The sequence below is a fragment of the Adiantum capillus-veneris genome, chromosome 15 (genome assembly GCF_014529385.1).
Source record: "Adiantum capillus-veneris isolate H3 chromosome 15, ASM1452938v2, whole genome shotgun sequence".
Lineage (NCBI taxonomy): Eukaryota > Viridiplantae > Streptophyta > Polypodiopsida > Polypodiales > Pteridaceae > Adiantum > Adiantum capillus-veneris.
Genome location: NC_140945.1, coordinates 25,413,169 through 25,425,111, shown reverse-complemented (window position 1 = coordinate 25,425,111; position 11,943 = coordinate 25,413,169). Strand labels below are relative to the sequence as shown.

Below are 11,943 nucleotides of genomic sequence, written 5' to 3'. Positions count from 1 at the left end.
AAATCAAATTTCTCCCTACCCTTCCTAGAAGAGATTACACAACCACATCTAATATTCCATTCCACGGATTTTCACCATGGTTGCCACAAGGTGGCCCTTGTGTTCCTCTCAAACACAAACACATGTATATTTTGTAGCCACACCCCAAATCATCTTTTGCATTAGCATATGAGGTTGCCATTTCATTGAATAGAACATCCTTACTCACATACACTTCACTTGTAGTAGGGTTATAGCATTTGTATCCTTTTATTCAAGTGAGTAACCAATGAAAATTTTCAGGTTTACTGGCAAGATTGATGTGCATTTCATCTAGAAAATGTACGTAAATAATACATCCAAACACTTTCAAGTGTGAGGGATCAAGTTCTCTCACTATAAACCTGTCTTCAATGTCATATCATGAACTGCAAAAGTAGGAGTCATGTTTATAATGTAAGTTGTAGCCACTTTTGCAGCGTGTTTTGTTCTACAACATTATTTTGCTATGGAGTATACTTGAAAATTGCCTCTAGATTCCATGCTTTGTCAAGAAATTGATAACTCATTGGAGAAGTATTCTTCCTCTCCATCTAACCTCAAGCACTCTAGATACTTTCTTGTTCAGCCTTTTTAAAGTTTTGAAAATGCATAAACACATCACTATTTATCTTCATGAAATACACCAAAACCTTCCTTAAATGGTCCTCAATAAAGGTAACATGGTACCTGTATCCTCCCATAGATGCACCCTTTGTGGGGCCTCCAAGTGAACTAACTTAAACACACTTTTACTGACATGATTAGCATGTGGACAATATGACTTCTCTTGCTTCCCAAATTGATAGGCCTTACACATGAGGGATCAACCATGGGAAACCTACCATACCACATTTCTTGCAAAGCTACATTAGCGCATAAATAAAATCTAGGCCTATACAAACCCTGTTAACTTAGAAATAAGGAAGGTGGAGTATAAATTGGTGGAGAGAGAGAGAGAGAGAGAGAGAGAGAGAGAGAGAGAGATGTAATGCTCTACCTTTGTATATGAAAATGGATTGGTACCCAGATTGTTGTTACATAGAGAATCGTGAGAATAACTATTATGCAATTTGCATGTTTCAGCATGTGGAAGTGTGCAAGGGTATTTAGTAGTATGTGGAGCGTCTCTAAAACTATGTTAACTAAGGCCATTGATCACATATATCAAATGATACTTGGTACTAGCATTTGGTATATATGCAATAATTGCTATGGTGAGTCTTGTACATGTGGTATTAGTGTCACTTGAGTGCTCATCGCAATGCAAAGCCCATTATTTTTCAATGCAATTGATATGACTAAAGGTTGGCCAAAACAGAAGATTTAATCATTTGAACGTATAACGTAGCTAGGTGCTCCCCCCCCCCCCCCCCCCCACACACACACACACACACACACACACATGAATGCACAAACACAATCATACACACATATACCCATAAACTGTACAAGTAACATGTGCAGATAAGCTCTTGTGAATGCATAGAGTGACAAGCCCAAAGATGCAAAACTATGCACCTAGACAATTGACAACGAGGATAACGGATGAAGCATGATACACCTAAATTATGGATAAGGCCCCACTAAATCCGAGCATCGAGGGAAGCACATTCTCAAGAGCAAAATCATAACTCCGCGCCCAAGGAGAATCCACAAAGGAGTCTCACATTCACTATGGTATCTAGAGTTCTGTCCCACCTTGTGTTTAGTTAATTAGTGATGATCATTATGCACGGCAACTGCACCTAGCTATTTATTCCGAATCCACCATGTATCATGGCATAGCATCATTCATTTGAAGACATACCCTTTGTAGATACCCTATCACCATCCATGAAGATTCCTTGGCTACCCCACTACCAAGGCCAAGTCTAGAGGAGACCACATTAAAAGCGGTCTTTGCTAAGTCTAGAAGAGCAATTACTGACATACTGGTGGCGTCGTTAATATATTGCCTAGAATCTTTTGCAGATACCCTTTGAGATTTATTTCATTCTCCTCATTTTGGAGCAAAATGCTCCTCTCATTATAGGGAGTTGAACTCAAGCGTCGACGGTGTTAACTGATCACTACTCGAACCATCACAACCGAAACTGCTCGGTGTCTTAGGCTTGAAGGCTTATGAATATACAAAAGGTAACTGCGTCTGTCCTGCCCCTTCATGTCTGGAGCTTTTCATGGTCTGCCTCGCCCTTCGCTGGCGCCTCTTGCTTGCGTCCCTTGCCTTGACGCCACAGGGCCCCTTTTAGCTCGCTTCTTTCTACTCCTTCTGTCGTCATACGCCGTCGTGCGCCTTTACATTCAGAGCATCTTCAAAAGATTCCGGTCAATGCATCTTTTTCCGAAATCGAGGGCACATACTTGAAAATTTCTCAAAGCTAAGCAACTCCACACGTAAAAACGAAATAGAGCCCCTCTCGTCAGCGAGCTTGCCTCCATGGGCGAATCATAGGCAACAGCCTCTTCACCGCAGGTGTCCCCACTCGGCATCAGTGTGTGTGTGTGTGTGTGTGTGTGTGTGTGTGTGTGTGTGTGAGAGAGAGAGAGAGAGAGAGAGAGAGAGAGAGACCATGTCTGTGCGTTTCCTTTCAGGTAAGATGCCACCCTTCGTACCTTGGAGTGTCTCGAGAAACAACTTGGCATTTTTTCGAATGTATTGAATGTTGAGGAGTCCAATGCCCCTCACTCGGCGAAACTGGCCGAGGGAAGACAATCAGTCAAGGTACTAGGGCACATGCAAAAGAAGTAGGGGCCGTATTACAGACCATAAACATTTGTCTATTTGTAATCATTCTATTTTTATTTGGGTACAGTCTAACATGTCTATAGTCATGTGTCTACCCCTGTTTAACACCTTACAAACTGCCTGTGAATGCATGCTTGAACTGGCGTGCGAGGGCATAAGAGCGCCCCACAGGTTGTCCATGAGCGCACCATGATCACCACGGAAGCAGCTTGACCAGAAGGCTTTTGAACAGGCCACCCTTGTTTTGCCCTTGTTTTTCTTTTTCGCATCACATCTTCTGGGAATAACTGAGAGAACTCGTAGCAAGAGGCTAGGAACCTCCTCCTCAGATGACCCACCCGAGGAGGATGCACTCGAGTGTTCAAGAACAAGAGCCCTAGCAACGTGAATACCAAGTAAGCACAAGGTGTCCTTCTAGAGGGACCCAAAAGGAGGTACCTAAACCCTAAGCACAAGGTGTCCTAGATGAACCCACAACCCGTAGATTGAGAAGCCAAAGCCTTACCATTAGACCGGCTCTTTGGGTACAAGGCCACCCATTTTCTCGACCCTTTGGAAGAAATCAAGTCCAAGGGCATGCAAGGGGGATTCATAGGTCTGCTTCCATACCATGTTCGTGCTCAATGATCTATAGGAAAATCATTTCTATACAACTGTGGACATCGATCATATGAATCAAGATACATAATGGGGACAAAAAAAACAGCATAGCATTATTTTTCCAATTTTAAAGGGAAGATCATTTTATAAGAATAAAGACCATTCTTTATATTGCCGCATTAGCGAAAGGGTTACATACTAGTAGTGCTTTTTGGAAGACTTTCTAAAAACAAAAAAAAACCTTCACACGGAAAAGTTCAGAGTTAGATTGACTACTTGAAGTTTCAAACACCCATTTTCAAACCCCTACTCACACTTTTATGGTGTCAAAATTGAATTTTTACTCAAATTTTAGGACCACCATAAGTAAAAGTTTCATTGAGGAATATGCTCATGAGTACCCAATTGGTGAAGAATGTCCTAAGCGGTGTGTCAAACACACATGCCTTCAAATAATGCAACTCAAATTCAGACTTGGATTACCATCGACTTGCAGTAAAACCAAACGTCAATAAGGTACTTGATACACAATTTGTTTTGACATTGGTAACAACAATATGACCTGCCCACTCTTCACTAACTAATACAGTTCCCTAACATTAAACATAACTCAGCTGCAAATTAAGGACACAAGACTAGTATAAAGCGATGGAACGGTATCCTCACACAGCTAGACACTAACATTATTTCATAAAATTATTCTGCCTTGACTAAAATCAACCATATATCATGCCAGATATGAACAACCATGTAGAAATTCAATGCAAGCCGAAATGAGAACTGGCACTAAAAGCCTACTAACATGTCCCAATGGCAAACATTCTCATGACCACTTAGACCTACAATAGCACTCATGCGCCTCAATATTGGTCCTTGCCTTCTCGGCACACCGTTTGTTTTGGCAGCTGCAAATGCCTATGGTATAGGTGACCCAGCAAATAGCACTCAAAATGTATTCATCAGCAAGCACAACCACCCAAAGCACTTGCTTTTCACTAGTACTATTGCAGCACTTTATACTATGTGCAGTCTCCACTTCATCTCCAAACATTACAAATGCTGCTCTGTGACTCCCTACACCTTCATCATCGCATTACCTTGCTTCATTCCTCCACATCCATATTGATATATTTGGTACGCCGTTTGGCTCATGAATATAAAGCTGGTTATACCCAACAAATGCTTTATGTTGGTAAGAACTGGCTGGCTCCTCAGGCAACTTGTTTAAACTTTATAGAAACAATTTTCTGAATCATTCACACCAAGGAAAAGAAACCGCAAAAACTCGGCTACTACATTTAAAACTCGTACAACACGGATACAAGACATAAGTGCAATTTCTTGAAACCTCAAAGAGGCTACACCCAAATTCGACTCTGACATACCAACCTCAAAAGCAGTTTTAACCCAAATGAGACACGATCTCTTTTTTATCAACAATTAAACACTACTCATCCTTTCTTCATGCAAGACACTAACTATGGCGGCAGACGTGAACATGTGCTACATGTGATATTGCCAATAATTTACAGGGTCTTCTAGACCCCTTCATTGTGGAGCACTACAAAAATACACCTCTAGTCCAGCAATACATGATGGTACCCTTTTGGCCCACCCCTTTTCTATGGCTCAAGTCAAAATTGATAACAAAACTTGCTTGATTACTGTGGAAATCTAAAATGCTGAATCGATGTGCTAAGCAAGCAAGGGATTAAAATGAGTATTGACAGGATCCGCAGTTGTTGCAATATTTCATAGGCTAATTGATATATCCCCATTACTTACATAGAGCTTTATCAAACGCCTTGAGAGGATTCCTAGCTGTCGGGATAATTTGATAAGCTACGCGATGGTATCCACATATCTGTTGCAAACAGCTTTTGCACTCAATACGGTTCCAAAGCTTCTGTAGATATCAGCATTTGACATACACCGGAAAACGCTCTCATAAGATCTGAAGACAATGAAAAGATTAGTCTCTCTCTCTCTCTCTCTCTCTCTCTCACACACACACACACACACACACACACACTTGCACAGCTCAAACACTCCCTCGTCAAAATGCACTTTTAGAGGTGGTTCATGCGCGGTAATGCCTATGTGCTGAAATGCTATACTGTGCAAGAAAGGGTACGCAACTATGACCTGCCTGGGCATTCACGTCCTGCTAGATGTTCACAAAGTGCCAAGCTAGGTCCTAAGCTAATGCGCGGTAATGGCTATGTGCTGAAATGCTATACTGTGCTAGACGCTCACAAAGTGCCAAGCTAGGTCCTAAGCTAATGCGCGGTAATGCCTATGTGCTGAAATGCTATACTGTGCAAGAGAGGGTATGCAGCTATGACCTGCCTGGGTATTCACGTCCTGCTAGACGCTCACAAAGTGCCAAGCTAGGTCCTAAGCTAGACTATAGTAGAAGCATGTCCACGTAGCGCAAGTGAAGTGAGCACGTGACAATTCTACTTCTACAGAGGATCCAATCCTTACACATGGGTTCTCGCGGATAATTTGATAGAGACAACACCCCTCTCCAGGAAGATGAAGAAAAGTTGAAACCCAATGCAGGAATTGAAGAAACCAACAGAGATTTAGGCGAATTTCCAACGGGAAATTTTACCAGAGAGGAGTAAAAATGTCAGCTGCAGGTTGACAGGTGTATAAAAGATTGAATTCCAAAAACCCGAAATATGTGGAGTACCTCAAGAATTACCCGATTGATGAGATACATTCGAGATGGCAAGAGGCCATTGATTCTCCCCTCAAGTTGGGAAGGAAGCTGAAAGAGACGCTAAGTGCACAAACGTGGAGACTGTACTCGCAGAAGGAGCTGGACACAACTCTTAAAAAGAAGATGAACTAGTTAATGACAGGTTTCAAGCACTCAACAGAAGAGGAAATCCGTGGATTTTGCCCATTTTGGGCCAGAAGTCGATTTTTGAGGTGGCAGCGGATCCAAGAAGCGTGCTCATTTTGAGGATAGCCCTGGTTTTTCTTGGTCTTCAAAGAGTTCTAACAGATTGTCGTCCTCTCAATCCAGTGAGGATGAGAAAAGGTGGAAGAAGCGAAGAACAAGCAAAAAAAGCAGATATTTGAAAAATCTAAGAGGCATGGAAGGCCATCTAGCAGCTCAAAGGAGGAGAGCTCATCCTCTTCTGATAGTGATAGCGAGAGCAAGAAGACCAAGGAGTTCAAGGAAGGAGGTAAGGCAGTCATGTCTGACACGTTTTCAGGCTACGCCCATCGAGCAGCTCTCAGAACGCTCTGAGGTGCGAAGGGCAACATCTTACTTGAAAGAAAATGCACAGACATGGTCGTCTACTCTGTTGTTACGTAGGGAAGCATGTACGATGTGGGTAAAATTCAAGGGAATTTTCATGTCAAGTTGGATATCAGAAGAATACAAAGAAGATCGCATCACGGCTTGGTATCATCCATGAATGACTAAGAAAGATAAGTTGGATGACTACTATCAAAGCTTTTGGGATACTTATTTTCCAATGTCCTCATTTTGAGGGATTACTTTGAGGGACAAGATTGAGCAATTTTGTTGTGATTTGCCAAAAGAGATTTCGACAATATTGTCTGCAACAAAAGTTTGATTCTATCCAGAGACTTATGGGACATGCCAAGCAAGGTTTTGGAATGCATGCCGGCTCATTGACTTATCCTATGGACAGGTTAGTGTCCACCTCAAAAGGGCAAGACAATGAAGAGAATGAACCAAGGAAATTGGATGACTGTTCATCATAGGATTCCAGAGACAAAAGGGAATCAGATAGTGCATCAATCACGAGACCAGCACCATGTGCCAACGGAAAAGAACAGACTAAACAACTTTAAGCACTTCAAATAACAACTGAATTGAGAGAGTTAGACGACACGAGACGGGGAGTGGCGAAATTCCACCCAAAAAAAGCACTGGCCCCAAACCTTGGCGCCCCTTTAAGTATTTCTTTACATTGCTTGAACTGAGAACAATGCCGGTACTCCACACTGTGCACCTTCCTACTAAAGTGTGCCAGAGAATGAGCCCTCTGCAGATATTTAAAGGCCCTTGGCCCATGAAAAGCAGTTACATGACAAGCATCAAACTCAAAAGAATCTTGCCCAAAAGCTGCTAGCGGAAACTGTGGAAATCCGTACAGTCTCCCACGTCAACAGTCAGCGTAAAACACGGAAATCCGTAAAGGTGCCACGTCAGCATGTCAACGTAAATCCAGAAATCCCTACAAGCTGCAAAGTCGGCACTTAGCACAAAATTTGGAAATCTGTACAACCGTGCCACGTCATCAGCTGGGAACGCAATTCTTCGGTGTGTGCTATCGATTTTAATCTCTTTAGGTCACTGAGGCCCCATCGGACAGGGTCCCATAAGTTGGTAGGAACTCCTCTTTAAAAATAGGCCACTCCGAAAGACTTTGCAAGTTGTTAAAACTTCTTCTACTGCTTCTTCTAGGGTTTAGGCCCTCGGCCGGGATCTGCAAGTTGGCTATGTTCTTCAATTGGCTGACACGTCAGCAGTTTGTGACAGCATCTGAGGGTCCCGAGAAGCCAAGGGAACCAAATGCAAGGTCATCACAAGATTTTGAAGAAAAAAGGGAATCAGATGATAGTGCATCCGAGGAATCCAATGATTGATATTCAAATGCCTACGGACAAGGAAGGCCAGTGAGGCTACCATTAGGCCCCATGGCACAAGAAAAGAATATAAAGAGAATCAATTCGTACATCAGAGAATTCCAAGATCCAAAAAAAGAACAGAAAGGTAAGCTAGGTCCACAGGATAATTTGGTTAAAGGAACTTTTTGGCCCTCGATGAAAGTGGCTAGAGGAGAAAAACATCACAAATTCTCTTCATACAGAGCTGTATCTTGAAGCTTTTGAGTCATTAGCAGTGTCCATGTCGAAAGTTACCGATAAATCAACAAGGTGAATCTGGTGCAATGCAGACTGCACAAGAGGGGAGCCACTCCACTCCTTTGTCACAGATATCCTAGGTTCAATAAAGTCACTCATTTCTCTTTGAGAGTTTACTAGTACTGACAGATTGACAGTATTTTGCAGAATGACTTTATTGGAAATTTCCTTACTTGAACTGAAGGCATGCGTTCTTTCATGTGTGTATTATTAGAGACATGTAGCAAGATGACATGTCTGCAACATTTTGTCTAATGAATGATTTCAACTTAGAGCATCTAGACATCTGTTACAGATCAGCGAGATCTGGATGTGATGACTAAGTGAATGAAATCTGAATGAAGACTGAATTTATATTGAATGAAATTCTAGTGCATCAAGATGTCTATTTGCATGAGATGACTAGATACTATTCTAAATGCATCAAGAGTTCCGAAAAGAATGAGATGGCTGCACAGTTATCTAGGTGAATCAAGAGTTCTGGACGAAATGAGATGGCTTGATTGAATGATTGAAACACAATGTTCAGTGTGGAGATGGTCATGGGCATGGGCATGGGCATAGGGAGCATGAATGAAATGTTAAAAGAAAGGATATGAATATGATAGTAACAAGATTTAGTAGATCAAGACATGGGTGAAAAGATTATTGCGGTCTTGATGTGATTGCTAAATGGGTTACAATGATTATGATTTGCATCTGCGAACCTCGTGATTGATAAGGGATCCTGGATTAGAGGAGTTTGGTGCATGAGTACGTAGAGTTGGGTCTCTATTTAAATTTTTCTTTGTCCTTTCGATGTTTTTGCAGGGGGAATCGAGGACAATTACATTTCTTTTAAGAGGGGGAAATGTCACAAAGTGATGATGTAGCATGGCCAACTCGAAAGAAATGGCCAAGAGGAACACGCATTATGATCTCCATGGGGAGCATGATGAACGGAGGATTCATACGTTTACTCTCTATCTGCGCAGTAAGGTGCTTACCTGGTGGCACGACATGAAAAAGAAGCCTACGACATAGGCTAGTTTCTGCATGAAATTCAAGAAAGATTTCGCAAAGATGGATCCTTTGAAAGCTTATGCAAAATTGTGTAGTCTTTCAATGAAAACTCTTGTCTTTTGATAAATATACAACGGCTTTCAAAGAAACACTCGCCTTCTGCAAGGTGGATTCCACGCATGTTGTGCACATGTATCTACTGGGTACACGAGGACTACCGTTGCGCCTTGATCAAAGATAAAGCCCCGAATGACGTTGAGGACGCTATGGCAACAACCAGGATGTTCAATTTGATAAATGGGGCGAATTATGAGAAGAACCAAATCATCAATCCGACAAGGACACTTCCGAGGAAGCGGCCTTAATTCCAACAAAGGTCCAAATCCTCGTCGAAACCTTCTCAAGAGACGAAGAAAGCCAAGAATGTTGGCTTTGTTAACGCAATGGAAAAGGGGACTTGCTTTGGGTGTGGTCAGACAGGCCACAAAATTAAAGACTACCCCAAGAAGAAGCCCAAGAAACCGCAAGGACGCCCTTTAGTTTAAATTCAAGAGATCTCAAGTAACTCTGACGTTATTCAAGTTTAAATCCATCACTTAGCGCATAGTTCATGCACTAATTGTACTTTTAGCACCAAGGAGTTTAATAAGCACGAGCTTCTTCGTTTTCTCGGGAAGATCAATGGTCATGACGTGACTGTACTCCTTGATAATGAAAGCCACATAGTTTTGTGGATGTACAATTGGTACAAAAACTACACCTGCCGACGCCGGACAGTGACCATGAGTATCGTGTGAAGATAGCTCGTGGCGAGAATACCGATGTATGGAATTAGATGGTTCCTAACTTGACGCTCGAGCTAGCTAATTACAAAGAGAACCTGGATAGAGCACATGTTATTTTAGGAATTCTATGGTTTTATGATAAACACGACACGTTGTATATAGACTATTTACATCACTCTCTTGTTTATGTTAAACAGGACATGCCTCATGTATCTATTTTGCTTTGTAATTAGATTTCTGTAATAATGGGTTTGCAATACCAATTGTTACTGCTTTGGGAATGTTTCAGGATATAAAGTTTTCTGATGTTGACTTCTATCACTGTATACCATCTGTTTGGTTTGATTCATTAGTGCTTGCTACTTCTGTTACTGAATTTTGTAAAAATATGTCTTTTGAACTTCCGGATTATGATGAATCCATCCTTATCAAAGAAATCGTGACTGATTTCAATGATGTTTTTCTTGATGATCTACCTCCTACCTTTGAGAGGAGTAGATTATATAATCAGTCTTTTTTGAAACAACCCTATCGGTCTAGTAAAATTACAGAGGACAAGATTCAACAATAGCTGAAGAATTATCTCGACAAGAGTTCTGTTCGGCCATGAGAATCCCTATGGAGAGCACCTGTGTTACTTTCTCAAAAGAAGGATAACACTATGCACGTTTGCGTCGATTCCAAGGGATTGAATAAGCTCACTATTAATAATAAATATTTGCTCCCGCGTATGGACGATCTGATAGATAAACTCCATGGAGCGCTGTATGTTACAAAGATAGACCTGCGATCAGACTATCATCACGTACGAATACCCCCTATTGTCTGGAATGAGCGTCTCGACAAGAGCTTCAAGACACTAAAGCACTTTGTGACTATTGTGCCAATATTACATATTGTGGATCCTAGCAAGCCATTTGTAGCCGAAACGGATGCTAGTAATTATGCAATTGGTGCAACGTTGTACCAGGATGGACGTCCTGTTGCGTTTGAAAGTAAGAAACTTTCTGACCTTGAAATGCATTATCCAACGTATGAAACAGAGTTTTATGCCGTGGTCCACGCGTTGAGAAAGTGGCGGCATTACTTATATGGCGCTACCTTTGTTGCATGGACAGACCATCACTCTTTGCGCTATGTCTGCGATCAGGGTCATCTCAGAGGCCAGAAGGCTAGATGGGTTGAACTTATGCAAGAGTTTGACTTTGAGATCCATTATAGAAAAGAATTTAGCAATCAGGTTGCTTATGCACTCAGCCGAATTCTCCAGGTTAATGCCTTGTCTATGGCTAAAATCTCTCTCTCTCTCTCTCTCTCTCTCTCTCTCTCTCTCTCTCTCTCTCTCTCTCTCTCTCTCTCTCTCTCTCTCTCTCTCTCTCTCTCAGGGCTATGTCGTTCCAATAACTATTTTTGCAAGATATAGAACGAGGTCGAAGCGAGGTATGACTCGCGTACAAGCTTGGGTGGTCAGGAGACCCAAGTCAGTCGTGCTAGAGAGATAAGACAATGATAATATTCCATTAGAGGTGGATTATTGTTTAGGAATGGGAAAGTCTGTGTGCCAGAAATCGATGAGATTCGATAAAGGATTTTCGGATGCCATATTGTTCCTAACGGTGGGCACCCAGGCATCTAGAGAACTTTAGCATTGGTCAAACGGTATTTCTATTGCCCAAGAATGCGCTCTTACATACTAAAGAGATGTACTCAGTGTCAGGTCAATAAGACAGAGCACCTTAGGAAAGCTGGCCTGCTACATCCATTGGAAATCCCATATGCCAAATGGCAAGAGTAATTCTATGGATTTTATTGTTGGTTTGCCAAATACTAGTCGTGGCAATGATGCCATTTGGGTTGTGGTCAATAGACTCA

At 41.8% G+C, this 11,943-nt stretch overlaps 1 protein-coding gene across 3 annotated transcripts in view; it reads right to left on the bottom strand.

Annotated features, from left to right (window-relative positions):
• Positions 1-4,855: 4,855 nt before the first annotated feature.
• LOC147440409 (uncharacterized) overlaps positions 4,856-11,943 on the bottom strand; it is a 95,407-nt gene continuing 88,319 nt past the window's right edge. For all 3 annotated transcript variants that reach the window (XM_086530150.1, XM_086530151.1, XM_086530152.1), the window contains exon 14: positions 4,856-5,321. In XM_086530150.1, coding sequence (XP_086386276.1) covers positions 5,254-5,321 — 68 coding nt within the window. In that variant the 3' untranslated portion in view covers positions 4,856-5,253. The remainder of the gene's footprint in view (positions 5,322-11,943) is intronic.